Source organism: Archocentrus centrarchus, chromosome 8 (genome assembly GCF_007364275.1).
Source record: "Archocentrus centrarchus isolate MPI-CPG fArcCen1 chromosome 8, fArcCen1, whole genome shotgun sequence".
In the NCBI taxonomy this organism is placed as follows: Eukaryota; Metazoa; Chordata; class Actinopteri; order Cichliformes; family Cichlidae; genus Archocentrus; species Archocentrus centrarchus.
This window is the reverse complement of record NC_044353.1, coordinates 24631845-24653101: the sequence shown is the minus strand read 5'-3', so window position 1 is coordinate 24653101 and position 21257 is coordinate 24631845. Positions and strand designations below refer to the sequence as shown.

Here is a 21257-nt window from a genome sequence, read left to right as displayed (position 1 = left end):
ATTGGTAAGGCGTATGACTATCATTACTCTGCATGCTGCTTACTGTGATAACACACTGGCAATGAGAGCCCAGGCGACTTTTTCTTATAATTTATTGGGTAACTGTTTCATTGTTAAATTACTCCTGAGACTGGATAAACACGGCATGTAATGGATACTTCAGTTTGGGCCTCTCTGTGGTCAGTCTGTGAGTCTGCATATTGTTTAATGGGCAGGGTTCATTATTACTCCTTCTAATGGCAAACACTGGTTGTCCGATGGGAGGTAAAGGCCATTCACTAAATTCCTCTGCCCCTGCAGAAACACTTCACATTGTGATTAATGGTTTCTAAGTTAAATCCCAAACAGATTTGCCAACTCATTAAACGGATTTATTAGTCATACTCTGTTGCAGCACCTTGATTGATTAAAAGATATAGGAAAGATGGTGTGCAGAAAACACTGGTTAGTTTCCAGCTCTTACGTTCCAATGTGTTTTCTTGCTAATTATAAAAAACAATGTTGAAAGCGTAAGTTGTTAATGGAATATAATGAGCATTTAGATTATTTCAATCCCAAAAAAAAGAGAAAAAAAAAACATTGAAATGATTGTTTTAAACTGTAAATCTAAATAGTGAAGCAAAAATGTTGTTTCACACTGCACAAACTCAACTGTGATACAAAAATCATTATTGGGCAGCCATCAATACCCCCACAAACATGGAAAATATATCACATTAATAGAGCAAAACTGCACAATACAGCAATGCAGCAAAGAGATTTCACATTTAGTCCCTTGGTAAATTTTAAGGAGAAAGTAAGGGCAGCTATGAAGAGGATGAAGAGTGGAGTGGTGGTCAGTCCAGTTGACATACCTGTGGAGGTATGGAGATGTCTAGGAGAGGGGAAACTAGACTTTTTAACACAATCTTGGAGAGTGAGAGGATACCTGAGAAATGGAATCGTGTACAAGGGTGATGTGCAGAGCTGTAGTAGCTACAGAAGATAGGTCGATGAGCCATACTATGAAGCTATGAGAAAGAGTTGCTGAAGTAAGGTTAAATAGAGAGTAGTATGGCTTCATGCCAAGAAAGAGCACTACAGATATTATGATGCTTGCTTTGAGAGTGTTAGTGGAGAAGTATAGAGAAGGTCAGAAGGAGTTGCACTGCGTCTTTGTGAATCTAGAGAAAGCATATGATAGGGTGGATAGAGAGGAACTGTGGTACTCTGTGAGGAAGAAGTGAGGAGTGGCAGGGAAGTATGTGAGGGTGGTGCAGGACACGTATGAGGACAGCAAGACGGTGTGGAGGTGTGTGGTAGGAGTGACAGATGGGTTCAAGGTTGGGGTAGGATTACATCATGGATCCGTTCTGAGCCCCTTATTATTTCCAGTGGTGATGGACAGGTTGACAGATGAGGTCAGACAGGAGTCTTTGTGGACTATGACGTTTGCAGATGATATTGTGATCTGTAGTGAGAGTAAGGAGTAGAGTGTAGATAGGTGGAGGAATGCTCTGGAGAGAGGAGGAATGAAAGTCAGTAGAAGCAAGACAGAATATGTGTGTGAATAAGAGGGAGACAGGTGGAACAGTGAAGCTATGAAGAGCAGAGGTAGTGAAGACAGATGAATTTAAATACCTGAAGTCCAAAGTAATGACCAGAGCACACAAAAGGTGAAGAAGAGAGTGCAAGCAGGGTGGAGCGGGTGGAGATATGTGTCAGGGGTGATTGGTGACAGAAGGAGAGTGGCTAGAGCGAAAGGAAAGGTTCATTAGAGGTTAGTGAGACCTGCTTTGATGTATGGTTTGTGACAGCAATACTGTCAAAAATACAGGAGGCAGAGTTGGACGTGGCAGCTCAGATTGGAGACAAAGTTAGAGCGGTAAGGTTGAGATAGTTTGAACATGTATGGAGGAGGGATAGATGACAAAAAGATTCATGGATGTGGTGAAGGAGGACATGCAGAGGGTTGGTGTGACCAACAAGGATGCTAGGGATAGGGTGAGATGGAGGCAGATGATCCGCTGTGGCAACCCCTACAGGGAACAGCTGGATGAAGAAAAACAGAAGTCAACAAAGCAACACAACTCATATTTGTTTGTTTTAAGATAAAAAAAAAACACAAATCTTGAAGGTCAATGCTAGGATATAGAAAGGTTCCAACAAAGCCAAGCCAACTCAAAAGTAACCTTATTTTTCTGAAACTGGGTGCAAGAAAAATTCCCAACAAATTCACAGTTTGTCATGCCCAACTGGTTGTTGTGATTTTTGTGGTAGTAGTGTACCTTTGCAGCCAGGAACTGGTAATAATGCAGTTTGGCTTGGTAAGTACAATCCAAGTCAAACAGCATTAGCGGAGGAGGTATATCACTGGAGGCTTGCCACGTGCCTGTCTGCTTTAAAACCGCTACCATTGTTCCTGTCCCCAAGAAGCCAAGGATCACTGGACTAAATGACTACAGACCTGTGGCACTGACTTCTGTGGTCATGAAGTCATTTGAGCGTCTGGTGCTGTCCCACCTCAAGTCCCTCACAGCCCCCCTTCTGGACCCCCTGCAGTTTGCCTACAGAGCCAACAGGTCTGTGGACGACGCCATCAACCTGACTCTGCACTTCATCCTACAGCATCTGGACTCCCAGGGAACCTACGCCAGGATCCTGTTTGTGGACTTCAGCTCTGCCTTCAACACCATCATCCCTGATCTCCTCCAAGAAAAGCTGTCCCAGATGAACGTGCCTGATCCCATCTGCAGGTGGATCACTGACTTCCTGACGAACAGGAAGCAGCACGTGAGGCTGGGGAAGAATGTCTCGGACTCCCGGACCATCAGCACTGGCACTCCTCAGGGCTGTGTCCTCTCTCCTCTGCTCTTCTCCCTGTATACCAACTGCTGCACCTCTGACCACCAGTCTGTCAAGCTTATTAAGTTTGCAGACGACATGACTCTCATCGGACTCATCTCAGACGGGGACGAGTCGGCCTACAGGATGGAGGTCAAACGTCTGGCGTCCTGGTGCAGCCACAATAACCTGGTACTGAACGCCCAGAAGACAGTGGAGATTATAGTGGACTTTAGGAAGCACACAGCCCCTCTACCCTCCATCATCCAGACTGACACCCCCATCACCACAGTGGACTCTTCTAGCTTCCTGGGAACTACCATCACCCAGGACCTCAAGTGGGAGCCCACCATCACCTCTGTCATCAAAAAGGCCCAGCAGAGGATGTACTTCCTGCGGCAGTTGAAGAAATTCAACTTGCCAGCAAGGACCATGGTGCAGTTCTATACTGCCATCATTGAGTCCATCCTCACCTCCTCCATCACTGTGTGGTACGCTGGAGCCACCACTAGGGACAAACAGAGACTACAGCGCGTTGTGCACTCTGCTGAGAAGGTGATTGGCTGTAACCTCCCATCTCTCCAGGACCTGTACACCTCCAGGACACTGGGGCGTGCAGGTCGGATCACAGCCGACCACTCTCACCCTGGGCACAGACTTTTTGACCCTCTCCCCTCAGGCAGGAGGCTACGGTCCATACGGACCAGAACCTCCCGCCATAAGAACAGTTTCTTCCCCTCTGCTGTTGGACTCATGAACAATTACCCTAAGACTGTTACTACCACCCTCCACAAACGCTGATGACCCTATGTCTATGCACCTGTCTGATTGCACTGATGTACATATTAGTGGAATATAGTCTACATTCTTCTATCTTTTAATTAGTCTCTGCACTGTATATTTTGTAATTTTGTAATATTGTGCTATAGTTATAGCTCTAATATCTCTGTATATTTGCAATTTGTATACTTGTATATTGTCTTATAGTTTTTATACTTATTTGTTTCTTTCTGTAAGCACGAAGTACCGCAGCAATTTCCTAATGCTGTGAACCTGTTCACCCATATGGCAATAAAAACCTTCTGATTCTGATTCTGATTCTGATTCTGATATGGGCCCAGCAGATACATTCACTTGATTTGCAGCTAAGTTTTACGGACTGATCAGAGTTGAGATTAATTCTAATGTGACATCAAAAGTTGCTACAGATGATTAATGCACACAGTAAAGGTATTGGATTATTGGGAGTGAGATATTTAATAATAATAATAAACTTTTGTCAGTGAAGAAGATTTGTCAAAGATCTTGCTGCTTGTTAATAAAATGTAAATTTCATATTTTCATGTATGATGTAAAAATTACACACAGTGTGAAAATGTGTTTATTTGCTAGCATTCTACTTGTGTTTTGCGAATGTTGTATTTGCACTGAAAGAAAGTCCAGAGAACCTATGTTAAACTGACAACATGCAGTAGTATGTTTTAAGTCCAAACCACAGTGAAGTGACAGTAATACATTCTGAGTTCATTGATTGTTCACAAAGAGATGATTCAAAGCTGACCTTTACTTGTTCTGATGGTCTGCATCCCTGATGAACTTGCGTTGCTCTTTGGAAGTTTAAGTTGTTCAGCAAGGCACGCTTCTGGAGAAGATCTTTGTTTCTCTGCCTCAGTTTCTCTATGCTGGAGGTCACACAGAAATTTCCAGCTATACACTTTGTAACCTATATACAGTATAGCACGCATGCAGGGTCACACATAAAGGCTTGATGCCTCATTAACAGGCTTAAATTAAATTCTGCTGAATTTTATCAGTGCTATCTAACCATCATCTCCCCCATCCACAGAGCGCAGAGCCAGACTGTATGCTGCTGGCACTTTTGCTGAGCAGTAATAGAGTGCACTAAAATCAGGATGATGCCACAATTCCTTTTTACCTGATAAAGACTGTATACCTAATTATTGTTAGCCGCATAACATTTTTGGCTTTTGTGTGCATTTGCACTAGTATAGATCCTATGCACTTTTTTCTTTTTAATTAGGCCTTTGAAGGGTGTACTACAAAGGAAGTTCAACATAGCCAGGCTTTCTTTGTGCAAGCTGGCTTGACAAAGCCTAAAATCCAAATGATGGTATTATGACGATGGTTATCAACTTTCTTTGTTAACCTAGGATTTCTGCTTCAGGCTCTGTGTGCACTCACATAACAAGGGCTGCTTCATCATATGACTTTTATTCTACTTGAAATGTATCCCTATGACTGCCACCTGCTGCAATCAGAGACATTATCCGATGATGAAAAAATGAATACAAATATTAATTTAATTTTGTTGACTGAATTGGTATTATTGGTGAAAATACAAAACACGAAACTAACAGTAATCCAAAAAGAACCAGGGCTTGCAGCAGAGGGGGATACCGAGAAGGAAAACTGATGGGTTAGCGAGCTATGTCGAACTTAAAGTCCGAGTTCTCTGTCTCACAAAAGTGGCTGTCTTTTAAACTGGCTAAATCACCAGGGCAAACTATGTTGAACACATAACCTGGTCCAGAGCAGGTTATGTTCAGAGTTTTAGTTATAAATTGGCTGGATGTGCCATGTTTTCACTAATTGTTTTATTTACAGCATGTTGTGAGCAAGTGTGATTTAGATTTTCTATGAGAGAATATGTTTTATATATGCAAGCTGTTAGGCCGTATCCTACTAAAGCAAAAACTTTATTGCATTGTCACAAGAATTTATATTTTAATTCAGTTGATGATGCAGAAAATGTATAATTGTCTTTATACTTAATTCTAATTTACTGCTAAGTCTCTTTTGCCCTGTTGGAATTGTAGCTACTAGAACACTAAACTAGAACACACCAAGAATACCTACTCAATCAATACTATTAAGTGTACTTTGATCTGCTGACAAAGTGAAGCAATTTCCACATCTTCTTTATTAGGCTGTGTGACAGAGTCAGAGCTGAACATATTAAATCACCTTTAATGTTTAAATAGTGTCAAGTTTCAGAGCTCTAATGTGCAGCCATCACTTTAGAAATAAATAGCACCAAGAGCACAGTCAGCATTAAAATAGTTAACTAGAATTAAAATGTTTATTTGACCATGCTGTGTGCTAAATCCCAAGATTAATGATTTCCTGTCAATTTGTGATAGACAGGTTATGGTTATTAATGTATCTAATAGGAATTAGGAACTAGAAACTTCAACAACAGTAATGCATATTGCACAATGGAGAACTTACATATGCTGCATTTACTGCCTATTGCACAAACCCATGCTGTTTTGGAGATGGGTGGGTTCAAACTCACAGCAAAATGAAAGGCTGAGAATGGAATATCTTGTTTTTTGATTAGACCTCCTCAAAATCTGTGTGACCTCAGTCATACTTGGGTTGAAATTACTCATCACAGCTGGCTGGATAGATACTCAAAATTCAAATTTCCCGTGATTTAGTTCATTTAAATCTTATAACATCAAAGAAATGCTACATGGATTCTTATATAGATTAACTGCAAACACATAAAATGTTGCATAAATGCGTAAATAATTTTTATGTGCCAATTTCCAGGCAAATGTGTTATATTGACTTGCCAAACCTCAACAGCTTAATTGTTGACCTGAACTGATTTTGCTGCTGTATGAACTGAAATGGACATAGCAAGCAAATGCTGTACGTGGGTTTAATGAGGACTCCTTGATACCTGAAATAAAGATATCCATGTTTGTAGGTTATTAATTTTGTAATGATAGAACATAATCCAGTAGGAACTCAGCATGGAGTCCACACCTCCTGCTTCCACATTGCCAGAGAAAATCATTCTGTAAAGTAGCCGGCAAGCTCTTTCAGGTTCACTTTAATATTTAGATCAGGTTTAAGCATACTACTCTTTATTAATGAGAGGCAGCGCCTGTCGTGCTTTCTGCAGTTGACCCTAACAAAGCTGTAGGTAAGAGACACAGAAGGATCCTCATTTCTGTTTTTTTTTTTTTTTAATTATTATTTTATTATTTTCTCATGAATATTCCACCCTTGTGCTGGTCTGTAATATTTTCAAAATGTTTTATATTAAGCTCATCCTACATTGAAAATTTAATCAAAATGGTCAGTGTGGTATTTTAAGAATAACCCCAGAGCACAAGTTATGTATGTAACCATGTTGTCTTCTATAATTTTTAGTCAGTCTTTTTTAAAATTATTAGTATGTTGGTATGTTAGTTGGTAAAAAATTAAAATTACTGTTATATTAATACATTAAATCAGTTGTTTAATTTAAATATCAACCAAAAAAAAAAAAAATGCAATTACAGCATCAAATGCAGTGCTGAAGCATCCAGAACAAATTAGCTTTCAGCCATGTTCTCCAAGAGCTGGTCTCATTTACTGTATTGAGCAGATCTTCCACACATGAGTTCATTTTCTTGGAGTGATTAAAATGTCAGAGCCGAGACTGTAATGCATCCTGACTTAAAGTTTGACCAAGAATTGTGAAGTAGATTGCAAATTACACCAAAAGAATTTACTACTGATTCTGAGTGAGAAGGTGGTAATCAATCAAGGCACTTCACTCAAATGTCAGTTAATCAAGGTGTGTGTCTGAGTTTTGTGTGTGTGCGTGTGTGTGTTCACAAGTCCAAAAAGCAAACTGTTCAAATGAAAGTGCATTTTAGTTTTAGCATTTTGCTCCAAGCTTTCAGAAGCAACGACTTTCCTCAAATCAATTCTAGTAGAATTAGAATCTTGTAAATTTTCTAATTACAAATTATCATTATCCACCAAGTGGATGGACAGCTTTTGCACACCTAAACCTGTTGCTGTACAAACCCTCAGTTTTATCTTTTTATTTCAGATGCCGTCTGCAGTGCTGATAGTTTCTTGGCACGTGACAAAAAAAAAAAAAATCCCCGAAAAGCACATTTCTGATGGTGGGTTCAGACACCTGCCTCGGGTATCGCATATTCTCCTTCAGGCCTGATTCCTGCTATCTCAGTAATGAAGAGACACACAAATGAGGCTGCTGCTGCCATGTGTTTAAGTGAGCAAAGGTGTGTGATTTATTAAAAAATAATATTCACAGTCCATTTCACCTAAAAATCAGCCACACCAGATCCAGCTCACATGTGGATCCTAATTTTGTGATAACCAGACAAATGAATCTGGACATGAACTCCAGCTTCAAAATGTTAGATCAAAAACATGAATGCAGATATTAAAAGGCAGTCACCCCTCCCACTGTTCATCATTAACATCTCTCCAACGCAGGCAACTTGGAACTTGTTGGTGCAGGCTGCTCCCACTGACATAAAAGCAATCTTTTAAATGGCCATGTTTTCAATATAAAACAAGCGCCATCATTGTTTGATCATTTGATTGCACATTTCTGCTCCCTGGCTGAAGGTATAGCTAGTTAAACAATCTGCTAAATGGACAGCAGTTGAAACATTAGGTGATTTAATGAACAAGAGAAAGAACTTAAGAGTCAGAGAATGCAAAACAGAAGATAAATAAAGATAAATAATTTTGTTTTTTCTTTCTAATCCTGTGTGAGCAGATAATGAAGAAAAATATTAATTCATCTCGTAATTGGTAACAACTTGTTTCGTGTTTTTTTCATTCAAGATCTTCCCTCAGAAAAAAAAGATAATTAAGTCATATGAGATTTATTCACCCATTAATGACAATAGCTGTAAAAGATTGCAGTATGCATCATACTCACTACTGGCTTAATGTTCACCACTCACACCCAAGAAAGGCTGGTGGAGATTTGCTGGATGGGCTGGGAAATCAGCTCTATTCAGTTCTGAAATAGATGTTCTAGATGTTCCCTGAAGATATATTTTAAATAGCTTCCTCTCATTTTTTTTTTTTTTGGCTTTTGGTCCATAAAACATGTATACAAAAGCTGAAGCAGAAAGCCCGCATAACAAAAGTGGCTGAACCAGCTGAACACCTGTTAGCTCCCACCATGCATTAATGGCATAAAATTATTAATTATACCACTCATCTAATTAGATTTTAGAAATGTTGCTGCACTATACAGATCAAAATCTAAAATGAATAATGACCCTCATAAACATGTATTCACCATTTGAAAGCTTTCCAATTTTTATTCAAGTATGTGTCCTGTTCCAGGTGGTGTGGGAGCAACTTATTTTCCAGTACTTGGAAGGAAATTATCCATCGCTTTAATTCCTTTATAATGTTGGATGTGATAGATTAAGAATCTATAACCCTGCACTGATTACATTTACACCTTCCTGTCACCGTGAGTCAGACCACCTTCATATGCGATTCAGATGCATTTTGGTTGCAAATGTGTGCTGCATGCATTAGCACCTTTAGAATGGTAATACCCAATGGGATTTTGCATGCAGTATCATGTGTATGATTATGTTTATTTAAAAAGCTATATATATTTTAAAGTAAAAACTTTTGTCTTGAACAAAAGAGCAACACAGGAGGAAACAGGGTGCAAATGTGTCGTGATTGTCAAAAGCAAAACAACAAATTCAACAAAGCTTCTAGTGGTTTAAGGAGATCAAACAGAGGGGTGTACTCCAAAGTAAGTTCAATGTAGTCAGGCTTTCTTTGCATTAACTGGCTTGACAAAACCTAAAATCCCAGTCAGAGGTAATGGGTATATCAAAGGTGGTTATCATCTTTCTCTGTTTACCCAGTCTTTCTGCTTCAGGCTCTGTGCATGCTCACATAAAATTTGACATTCCATTTCATTCTTCTTTGGCACAAAATCAATCTGAGCACTGCCAGGGGTTAAAGGAAGATTTGGCAGATGGGGGAACCCTAAGATCAGCTATAGCACGGGGAAAAGAATAACTTAGCAATAAGTCACGCAATAATTTGTTTTGTGAGCTCCAGTAGATTTTTCTTTGTGTGCCGACTGTGATCAGCCAACCTGTGCTACTACTCCAATAATCACTGCTCTTTGTGGATTTAGTCAACTGAATTCAACAAGATATAAGCAGATGTTACAGGAGCTATAAGGCTTATTTCCAACTCCTAGACACTATACAGTTAGTACTGTGTTGTGCAAAACTTTGGATGCCTCATTTGTTGTTACTTTGCTAGGAAAATGGGAAATAGGCGCAGGGATTTATTGAAACATCTGCAAACATACATGGAAATATAATATATAAGTCAAAAACAAAGTTTGTACAATTCAAAGTCGATATTTGGTGTGTCTAGCTACATTCTTTAACACAGCCTAAACTGTCTTATCTTATGGAAGCTTTCTTGTAATTACTTTAAACAGTCTTCAGATATAGTCCTCCAGGCTTCCTGAAGGACATTCCAAAGCTTTTCTTTAGATGTTGGCTGCCCTTTGTTCCATTCTCTGCCAAGATATTCCCACACTGCTTCAATAAATGTTGGGTCTGGGCTCTAGGAAGACCAATGCATGACCAATCCATATATGAGATGCAACTAAGGAACTACTACTGTAGCTCAAATTGCCAAAAAATAGACCGTTGGTTTTGACTGAAAGCTGCAGACCAGTGAGGGTGCCCATGATGACCCCTGTCCACTATGGAGCAATGGAAGAAGGTGGTCTGGTCACAAATACCACACCACACCTTCAGGAGTCTAGTGGAGTCCATGCCTCGATGGGTCAGGGCTACTTTGGCAGCAAAAGCAGGACCAATACAATATTAGGCAGGTGGTCATAATGCTGCACCTGATTGGTGCACACGTCTCTAAAATTTTAAATCTGATACATTTAAACACTACGGGGTACTTGGCTCATTAATTTTTTACGCTCTCCTACCTAATAAAGAAGATGGTGAAATCTCATTAGTGTGTTGCCAGATCAAAGTGAAATTAATTTTATCGATTGAATATTCCCATTGATAAATAGCCTACAACTATATTTACTGTGTGCTATTAGCTGCAATTCACGCAGCGCAAAAGAGACTTAGCAGCAGATTAGGACTGATTATAAAAACATTTACGCATTTTCTGCAACACGAACTGAAACATGCAAATTCCTGTGACAATGCAAAGGATACTCCACTGCTGAAACTTTACAGCTGGGCTTCATTTGTCAGTAATAGAAGCAGTGTTGGTAAGACAGTTGAACAGTTTGTATATATGAATTGTATTCCTTCAGCAAAAAAAACAAAAGAAAAGAAAAATCTATATGGAACTCAAAGCAAATATGATGCTTCCAGATGATTTTATGTGTTCAGCATCAGTTTCTATGGTGATCTAGCCAGGTACATTGAAGATGTTAACTTTAAGGTCAACAAAGGTCACTAACAATATAATCTTCCTAGAATGCCCATCAGGGTGGAGACAAGAATATTACTTAACTCCACACTTCACCAGTTTCACAAAACCAACTTTCTTGTTCAGCCTCATGCATGATTCATTTACAGCAGGGTATGGTTTATAGTGTGATTGGCAAGTTGCTATCATATCAAAGCACAGTGTCACTCAGTTTCTTAGTCATCCTTTGTCAGGTCCGGTTTCAAAACACCAAGAGGGTGACGGTGATGGTGACCGCTTCACAACTGGGCTTTACTAACTAGTGAATTATGTCACCATGACTTATACAGTCTGTTGGTGCACTGGTACATGTGAGGGAAGTGTAGATTGAGCAAAATATTGTAATTGTATTGCAAAGACAAAAGTGTAGTCATGTGTGAAGTTCATAAATATATTCTTTGTAAATTGACTGAAATATAAAATTTATTTCAGATTCAGTTTTTTGTTGTTGTTGTTGTTGTTTTTTTTTAAGCTTTTATCTTGTCAACATGAGTTCCCTTTGTACTGTATAGCTTTTGTGTAAGAGTCATGTCTAGTCCTAAGACTTTCTGGGAACAAACAAGTTTAACAGACAAGACCACGACCAGTGTGAATAATAAATGTCAGTGAAATATCTTTTTGACATCCTTATAGTTTTCATAAATGTCATAGTCCCAGCCTCTTTCTGCTGTGCTGCAAAGGTGTTAACATGTTGTCTACAGAAAAGTGCTGTGTATGCTTGCACAAACAACACCAGGTGCCTTTTCTCTGTATGTGTTAATGTTCAGTTTTGTATTATGATAAACTGCAGTTTTTACCCAGCACATATAGAATTTATTTCTCAACTACACAATCTTCATTTCTGAGGGTGGTAAAAATGTACAGAATTGACAAGTTAGATAAAAAAAGACACTTGCACAAACAGACAACTGAAGATCTCTTTAGATTCTGCACCTCCTGTTTTAAAATTTCTATTTATTTATTATTTCCAGTGTGTAGCAAAGCTGTTTGCTTGAAAAGGTGCTGTTCTTATAAAAGATTAATACGTCCCCGGTGGCCCCAAGGCACCCGAGCCAACAACTAAGGATTCATAAATAAAACTAAATGGATCAATAATTCCAAGACTTTAGAGGTAACCTATGGCTACCCCTACCTTGAAAGAAAAGGCTTTCAGAAAGGTTAGGTTTTAATCGAAGCCTTCCTTCCAGTAATAATAAAGAAAGTGTGATATTTATCATCAGAAGTGCGTGGTAATGGATCTGATTTCCAGAAACCAGTTCACATGCTGAGAATGTAGCTATGTAACATGGCTTAAAGTTCTCCAGCACTGTGCTGGAATTCCAGATCAGCATCAAAAAAGGAACCTTTACTTGTGTCACCACCAGACCACAACTACTGAGGTTATGTGGCTAATTACCTGCCACAATACAGTAGGTAGTATTGTTTTCACCATGTGAGTCTGTGCCACAACAGATGCATGTGATCCAGTCATGAAACGTATCCGTGTGCTATGACCAGTGTGTTCCGAGTGTGCGTGTAATTGAATGTTGAAGGCTAATTAACACCTAGTACTCATGTGTCAGGAAGTAAACATTCTGAAAGGTGTCAAGGCTCATCACAAGACGGTCTCTAGATTTCTGACACACCTACCGTCTGAAGTTAATGTCAGTGTTTTTCAAGCGCTGTTCCCTACCAGTCATTTTTGTTCATTAGGGCTACACAATGGAGTCAGGGTTTGACACATTATATTCATTAAACATTTTACTGATGTGCCAGCATTGCTTCAATGTGTACTTTGTGTCAGCCTTGACTTAAGATAAACTGTATTGATTATTATAAAGAAAGTATTAGAAAGAGAAAGAAAATGAGCTTGTTATTTAGAAATATAGTTATTTAGAAATATACTGAAATACACTATAGTTCAGTATATTTCTAACTAACTAGGCAGCTCGTTTTCTTTCTCTCGCTAATACTTTATTTAAAGATATAAAACTTTGTGGGGTCAACTTGAAAGAAAGGCAGAAGTGAAATGTAAAAGTCAGATCAGAGGTCAAATGTGAGAAATGCTGACTCAGCAACAGCAGAATTCCAAACCTCCTCTGGCATCAACATCAGCACAAAAACTGTGTGCCAGGAACTTCACAGCATGGGTTCACATGGCCAGACAGCTCCTGTAGGTGTAATGTGTAGGTGGCCAAGTACAGTACAATTCACCACAACACACACTATATTTCTCTGGAGCTTGAAAAAGGCGACTGGACTTCTTTTTTGTTTCTTGAAGACGTTTCACCTCTCATCCGAAAGGCTTCTTCAGTTCTCAACCATCATTGAACAGAGGAGGTGGATTACGTCACCAACTTTCCCCCGCTTACAGTGCTGTCCTGAGCTCCCTTCCCAGACGTCTCAACCCCCATTCACACCTTTGTTCCAGTGACCTCAATAGGCCACAGGAAACAATGGAGCGGAGTCCTAAATTGGTTTCAACTGAAACCACTGATTAAATATGACCCACGCCCCCTTCACACCTGGGCACATGTGTTCACGCACATGACCAATAGAGGGTCATAACCACCTCCAGGGGACTACGCCCACAGGGGTTTAAATACCTGGGTCTCTCCACCATTTGGTTGAGAACTGAAGAAGCCTTTCGGATGAGAGGTGAAACGTCTTCAAGAAACAAAAAAGAAGTCCAGTCGCCTTTTTCAAGCTCCAGAGACTACTATGACCTGGATGACTGAGAATCTACACAGACACACACTATATTTGTTCATGTAGAGTATGTTTTTTTTTAGTAATTTGCCACAAAAGCACGGGAAGCACTGGTAATCAATAGTCCCTAATGTTCATTTTCTTTTTTACTTTTTTTTGTCACCAACCCTGCTCTTGTGTTCTTTGTCATAAGCCCCAAAATCAACCATATTGGAGACACAAAATATTAATGCTTTGGGACTTGTATATGTATTCGGATTCTCTATCATCTGTAATAATAAACATAAAAAGCCATTTTAAAAGAACTATCTTGGATTTAGTTTTGTTATTTTGTTTTTTCTGCTAAAGCTACAGCAGTCACTTGAATATGTAGAGCAAACAGAGAGCCACAGAGAAGTATGGCTGATCTCTGAGTTGTGAACAGGGGATCCATTGTCTCGACAGCCAACACCAGATGGTTATTAATCAACTTTTATTGAACCAAAGTGCCAAAGCAGAATGACATATTACACTGGGAAGGGAAACTCTTGTGACAAATAGGATGAATAAAATCATTTGCCTGTGGTTTGCAAAGCCATTATCTTGGCAGCATGATGATGATAATTATGATGCATGTTTTAGTTGTACAAGCTGTCCTGTCACCATCAAATGTCTAACAAATACATCTACACTGTGTTTATTTGGGTGTTTGTCTTAACAATCCATTACAAAAGATTGACAACTTTCTTTGAAAGCTCTTAGAATATTTCTAAGTTGTATTTTTCTCTTGCTGTTATACCAAAGTCAAACTGATTTGACATTGATTTTTACTTAATGTTCTTTTTTTTTTACATATACTGTTACTTAATATTTTCAATGCAAGGCCAAATAAGACATATTTATCAACTGTGAATAATGCCTCTATGACTATAATCAAATAATATAAACATTCTGTATTGCAGTATAAATTCTTAAATTTGCTATTATGTATAACTTGTACTTTTAATTTTGTTCATTATTAATTGCAATATATTTAACTAAAGACTTTGGATTTAAAGTTTCTACACTGCGGTATTGCTGCTTTCTGGTAACCACTGTTTTATTAGATCTGTGATGCAAATGACAGGCAGTAAACTTCCACCTGACATAGATGGGTTTTTTTTTTTTCTTCCAGTCATAAAACATAAAAGCATGTGGAAATATTCCGGGACATGAAAATAACAACTCCTGCTGACTCGTTCACATGTATTTTATTTTTTGTCTTTCCTCCCTAGGGGACTAATGCCACGAACACTAGACAGCCAGATCACATTAGAGAAGACTCCCAGCTACTTTGTTACCAGAGAGGCTCCCAGACGTATCTCCAGCATGTCCCATGAGACCAAGTTGATCGTTGTGGTGCGTAACCCAGTCACAAGAGCCATTTCCGACTACACACAGACTCTTTCCAAGAAGCCTGACATCCCCACGTTTGAAGAGCTGGCCTTTAAGAACAGAAGTTTAGGTCTTGTTGATACTTCCTGGAACGCCATTCGAATTGGGATGTACATTCTGCACCTGGAGAACTGGCTGCAGTACTTTCGCCTGTCGCAAATGCACTTTGTGAGCGGTGAGCGGCTGATAACAGATCCAGCAGGGGAAATGGGACGTGTTCAGGACTTTTTGGGACTGAAACGCATTATTACGGACAAGCACTTCTACTTTAATCGAACCAAAGGATTCCCCTGCCTGAAGAAGCCAGAGAGCAGCAGTCAGCCACGATGCCTCGGTAAATCCAAGGGCAGGACTCATGTACAGATTGACCAGGAGGTCATAGAGCAGTTGCAGGAGTTTTATAGACCATTTAACATCAAATTCTATGAAACTGTGGGACAAGACTTCAAGTGGGATTGAATGTACCTTATTGAAAGACTGCTGTTTATTAAAATAGCTACATTATTGGAGAGATGTATCTTTAACAAAATGTTTAAAAGACAAGTTTATTGAAACATGTAGATTAATCAAAAGGTCTAAAATATGATATAGAACTTCAAAGCCTAAATATATAAATGGTTTCACATCATACAGGGTCATTCTGGGGACAAATGTAATTTATTTAAGAAAATACTAAATATATACAAAAGCCCAGTTTCCTTGCCATACATGACATTAGAAATGCATTAAAATGCAACTAGTTCCCATTAACTAATTCATTAAGAGGCAGCTAGCACCTTCTTAATGAATTAGAGGGTTTAGTCATTTAGTCACACCAGACATACAAAGATGACATTGCTTGAATATTCATAAACAAGATTGCTTATTTATTCAGTATCTCTGCTGGAAATGAACCACTGTCTTTACTGTCAAAAAGCATTCAACACGATGTCACTGTAAACCATCAAATTAATAATAAAGCCAGCCTGTCAGTTATTCTGCAATGCATTTTATTGCCTTATTGTTGACAAACGCTCATAGGGAACCGTAACATACTGACTGGAAAATGTACTGTACGTGTGAATTAAAAAAAAAATAATAGCTTTATTATTGTGTAATACTGATAAGGGTTACCATTTGCTAAACTCTCTTTCAGCTCTTTTGGTGTTTATATTTTTTGCTGTGATCATCAAAATAAAAGGCTACATTCAAGATTTTATTGGATATTTCCTTTTTTGCCTAGACAAAGTGTGCATAATCTTAACTGAAAATACAACAAGTGCAAGACGCTAAATGCATCACCAAACCTTATCATAGAGTCATAGAGGCATTTTATTTTATTTTATTTTTTATTTCATTATTTGATGACTCGTGTTGTTAAAATAAAGATTTGCAACTTGTCCTACTTGCAACTGATCATACATAATCACTTTTACCTACATGCTGTCATGGTACTGGGTCTGTCTTGAGTTTTTTGGACTTTGTTTATTTAATTAGTTTTTGTGATCCCTGATTTGTTTTATGCTATATTTACTTCATTTATTCATTATTGTATTTGGTTTGCTTCTAGTTCTTAGTTTCTTTAGAGTTTTGTTCTTCTGCATCCCAACCTCTTGTGTCAAGTCCCTTATATTCAGTTCATTCATCTTTTCCCTGTTTAGTTATCTCACCTCCTGTTTTATTTTGAGAGTCGGTATTACTTGTGCTTTGCTTTTAGTTGTGCTTCCTTTTTCTCATCTCCTGTGATTTATTCCACCTGTGTCTTGTTCCCCCCCAGCTGTCTCCACTTCCCTTAATTACCCTTCTGTGTATGTATACTCACTGACTGCCCTTATCCTGTGTCAGAGTGTCTGTTCAGCTTCCCTAGTGTTTCCTAGCTCTGGTGTTTCTTAGTATGTTAAGTTTTAGGTTTCAGTAATTTTCCCTCCTGTTTTCCCTTTTTTTTTAACACTTTATGGTTTATGTTTGTATTCCTGCCTTCAGCCAAATGGCTCTCTTTTTGTTGAACTCACCCTGCCTTCACGCGTCCACATTAATACACACCTCATGCAATTAAGAAATTTACCTGCACATTTGAGAAGTGAATGTATATAACGCTATATTGCTTTGCATTAACTTTGGCAAATCTACAGTTTTCACATGACTCTGTGCAGTCCTATAAAAAACAGTACAGCCCATGATTTAGTCGCTCGTAGAACCACCTTTAGCAGCAAAAATACTAAGTAATAATTTTCTGTATGACTTTGTTGGTCTCTCACATCATTGTGGAGGAATTTTGGCCGCTCTCCTTTAAAGCGTTTGTTGAGTTCATTGAGGTTTGCAGGCATTCATTTATGCACAGTTCTCTTAAGGTCCAACTGCAGCATTTAAATTGGCTTGATGTCTGGACTTTGGGTCATTGCAACACCTTGATTCTTTAGTATTTCAACCATTCTGTTTTATTTCAGCTGGTGTGGATGGGATTACTCTCCTGTTGCACGACTCAATTTCTGTCAAGTTTTTATTGTCAAACAGCCCCACAATTGATTCAAGAATACTTTGATATACAGAGGAGTTCATGGTCAACTCAATGACTGCAAAGTGCCCAGGTCCTGTGGCAGCAAAACAAACGCAGATCATCATCCCACCACCACCATGCTTGACAGGTGGTATGAGGTATGAGGTGTTTCTGATATACTGTGTTGGGTTTTCTCCAAATGTGGCACTGTGCCTTATGGCCAAATATCTCCACTTTGGTCTCATCTGTTCAAATGATATTGTTCCAGAAGTCTTGTGGTTTGTTCAGCTGCAACTTTGCAGACCTAAGCCATGCTGCCATGCTCTTTTTAGAGAGAAAGGTCTTTGTCCTGTGACCCTTCTAACCAAACCATACTTGTTCAGTCTTTTTTCTAATTCTAATTGTAATTTCATGAACTTTAACACTGACCATGCTAATTGGTGCATCTAAAATCTGAGATGTAGCTCTTAGATTTTTGGTGCTCTCTGAGCATTGCACACTCTGATCCTGGTCTGAATTTGCTAGGATGTCCATTCCTGGGAAGATTGTGGCATTGTGTTAACACAAATTTGAATGTTCCAAACCACCAAACTGCCAAAACATCTGCTTTTACAAAGGTGGTCACACTTGCTGATCAATTATTCAAGCCTATTTGATTAGCAGCATCTGGCTGGTATTTAATCTCTGAATTCCTATAGAAGCAGTACAGGTGTACTTACTGTATGTGAAAACATTTTTCACATGACTGCATTTATTTATGAAAGGAAATATCTGAATCAAATCTTTACAAATCAAAATTACACAGACATCTCACAGCATCATTTAAAGTTCATGGAAACTTCAAGTAATTAAAATCATTCACAGCTATGTTTCACAGTGATGACACAATTTCACTTTATCCTGAATATGTAGATAAAGAATCAGCATGTAAAATATTCTAATGTAGCATAACTACATAATGACATTACATTATTTTGTATATTTTTAGATGTGATAAAAAATAAATAAAATAAAAAAAATAAATAAAATAAAAAAATAAATCCAGGGAAAATATCATGTCTAAACTTGTCTCTCTCCCCTCAGCCCCAACCGGTCGCAGCAGATGACTGCCCCTCCCTGAGCCTGGTTCTGCCAGAGGTTTCTTCCTGTTAAAAGGGAGTTTTTCCTACCCACTGTCGCCAAGTGCTTGCTCATACAGTAGGGGGTTGCTCTCTGTAATTATTGTAGGGTCTTTATCTTACAATATAATGCACACTGAGGCGACCGTTTGTTGAGATTTGGCACCTGTTACAGGGCTATAAATTCAGGAGCTCTGTCTAGTCACACTAAGACTAATGTGACAATGTGACCTTCCATATTAAGGAAATCACATATTCACTTGCATTCTGACTGTTCTCCACCAGTACATGTCCATTGGCCAACAGCAGTATTTAACCTGTCATATGTGATATTCCCTATTAATTTTTGATTAACCTGCCAATGCTGTCTGCAGCTGCCTGCTACTTAGTGAGCCATCAGCAGACACACCAGTTTAGCAACAAGCTCAATTTTATCTCTGCTCAGTTAATTATAACTTTTCCCCAAGAACGCTTAGAGCTTGATGACATGGCGCTGAGGAAAAACTCCCACATCGTTGCCACCATATGATACCCAATGAATACTCTCGTGTTATCAGTCCCAAATATGACTTCTTTCCGTGCGACTTCAATTAAATGATATTAGTTACATTTTTGGGGGGAAATATTCATGCTTCCTTAACCAAATGCAACACATTGCACAAGGCAAAATGCATTTTCCTAGTTTACTTTTCAATTTATTTTACAAAATAAGACAACCCACACCTGCAGTGCCACAGATGCAGCTGTGACAATCAAAACACACAGTTCATTGATGTATATATTGTATTAACTCCTCATTATGAAGAAACAAAGCTTCACAAGCTGTCTGACTAACCTTTCTAACCTTCAAAGTAAATACCAAAGAAGCTCTTGTAAATGTCATGAACTTTGAAAGACTCCCAGGTAAAATACACCTCTGCTACTCATCAGAAATGTCTGACAGTACACACTGAAATCCATTACTATGGAGTCCATTTATTTTCCTTTTTATTAAATAAAAATAAATAACAACGCAGAATTCAAATATGCCTTTTGCAGTCACCTCCTGTGGATTCAAAAGTGGCAGAGTGCTTTCTAAACTGCCATTATAAAAACCTACTGAACTTCTGTTTCAACCTTGAAACTTCTCACACACAGGTTATCAGGGAAGACAGCCAAAGAAAAACAGCTATTCATATGCTTTGTCTCAGACAGCACTACACTTTAACTATAGCCTGTCTAAAAATAATAATATTAATAATAAAATATATATATTTTTAAAGTTACAATATTTGTAGACTTGTTCTCTGTAGTGTGCCTTGTTTTCTATTACATTTTCTGACATTTCCAAGTGCAATGCAAATTGATATCTGCCTTGCTTCTTGGTGGAATGTGTAATTTCTCTAAAAATGCTTTTTCTTTTTTTTTTTTTCTTCATTTGGGGTGTAGTGTGAAGGTATTCATATGGAGACATCTCCTTGTCCCGTTTAATGAGCCAAAGCCATGGAGGATAATGAGGATGTCCCTTTTCTTGAATGGACAATGAGATGATTTGAAACTTGGCAGCCAGAAACCCCTCTAGAAGAAATCTCATTAAATACTAAAATGGCATACGAGGCAACCTCTACCTGCATCGGTGCGTCTTTTGAATATGTCATCATTCCCCAAGGTATTGCCTGGAATATGTTCTATCACTGTGCATCTTCAAGTACTTCAAGCTTTTCCTCTAAATTAAAGGATGTACAAAACTGATTTATTTCCACCACAGATACATGTTGGGGTTTTCTGAGGATGTTTCAAATGTCTCTGCAATTTTTTCATGCTTGATGCAACTGACAAATTTTTGTGCCACACTAATGAAACTCTTCCCATTAAGAAGGCTGTGCATTCTTGGGAGAAAGAGGAGCAACACAGCCACACATGCACAACTGCTGTATGTACACGCACACACACCACTAACCAATGTGAAAACCTTTCCCCTCACCTCATTTCCTCTGGTCTGTTGAACATGCGCCGCTTGCCTTACCTTCAGAAAGGTCAAGTGCAGAACTGGTCTCCAGGCACACACTCAACTAATTAAGCAGTAGTAGTGGTGGAAGATGCGTACCAGCTCCTAGGAGACCGCTGCAGTTGGTAGCCACCCTCAGGGGTACCGAATATATTGTTTCGAATGCAAGCAAGGTAGGGATTTGCATTACATTGCTCTTGTGAAATATAAAAGAACACTACTGTTTTGTCAGGACAGAAAGCACCTGTATGATAATATATATTAAAAAAAGATACCAGTGTCTGAGTCTTTCTACTGAACTATTCCCAAGTTTAAACACACATCATTGAAACAGTTCTCATCACAGAATAATAGGAAAAAAATGTAAAATATATTTTCTATATTGTGGTAACAGCAAAATCATGAATTGAAAAAGGTTTTGTCATTTTCATTCATCAATGGCTTTATCATTGAAAGGAAAGGTTCC

At 38.6% G+C, this 21257-nt stretch overlaps 1 protein-coding gene across 1 annotated transcript in view; it reads left to right on the top strand.

The window, feature by feature from the left end:
- The window catches only part of hs3st2 (heparan sulfate (glucosamine) 3-O-sulfotransferase 2), a 28058-nt gene extending 12209 nt beyond the window's left edge, over positions 1-15849 (top strand). Inside the window, exon 2 of the mRNA XM_030736130.1 lies at positions 15051-15849. Coding sequence (XP_030591990.1) covers positions 15051-15669 — 619 coding nt within the window. The 3' untranslated portion in view covers positions 15670-15849. The remainder of the gene's footprint in view (positions 1-15050) is intronic.
- Positions 15850-21257: the final 5408 nt, after the last annotated feature.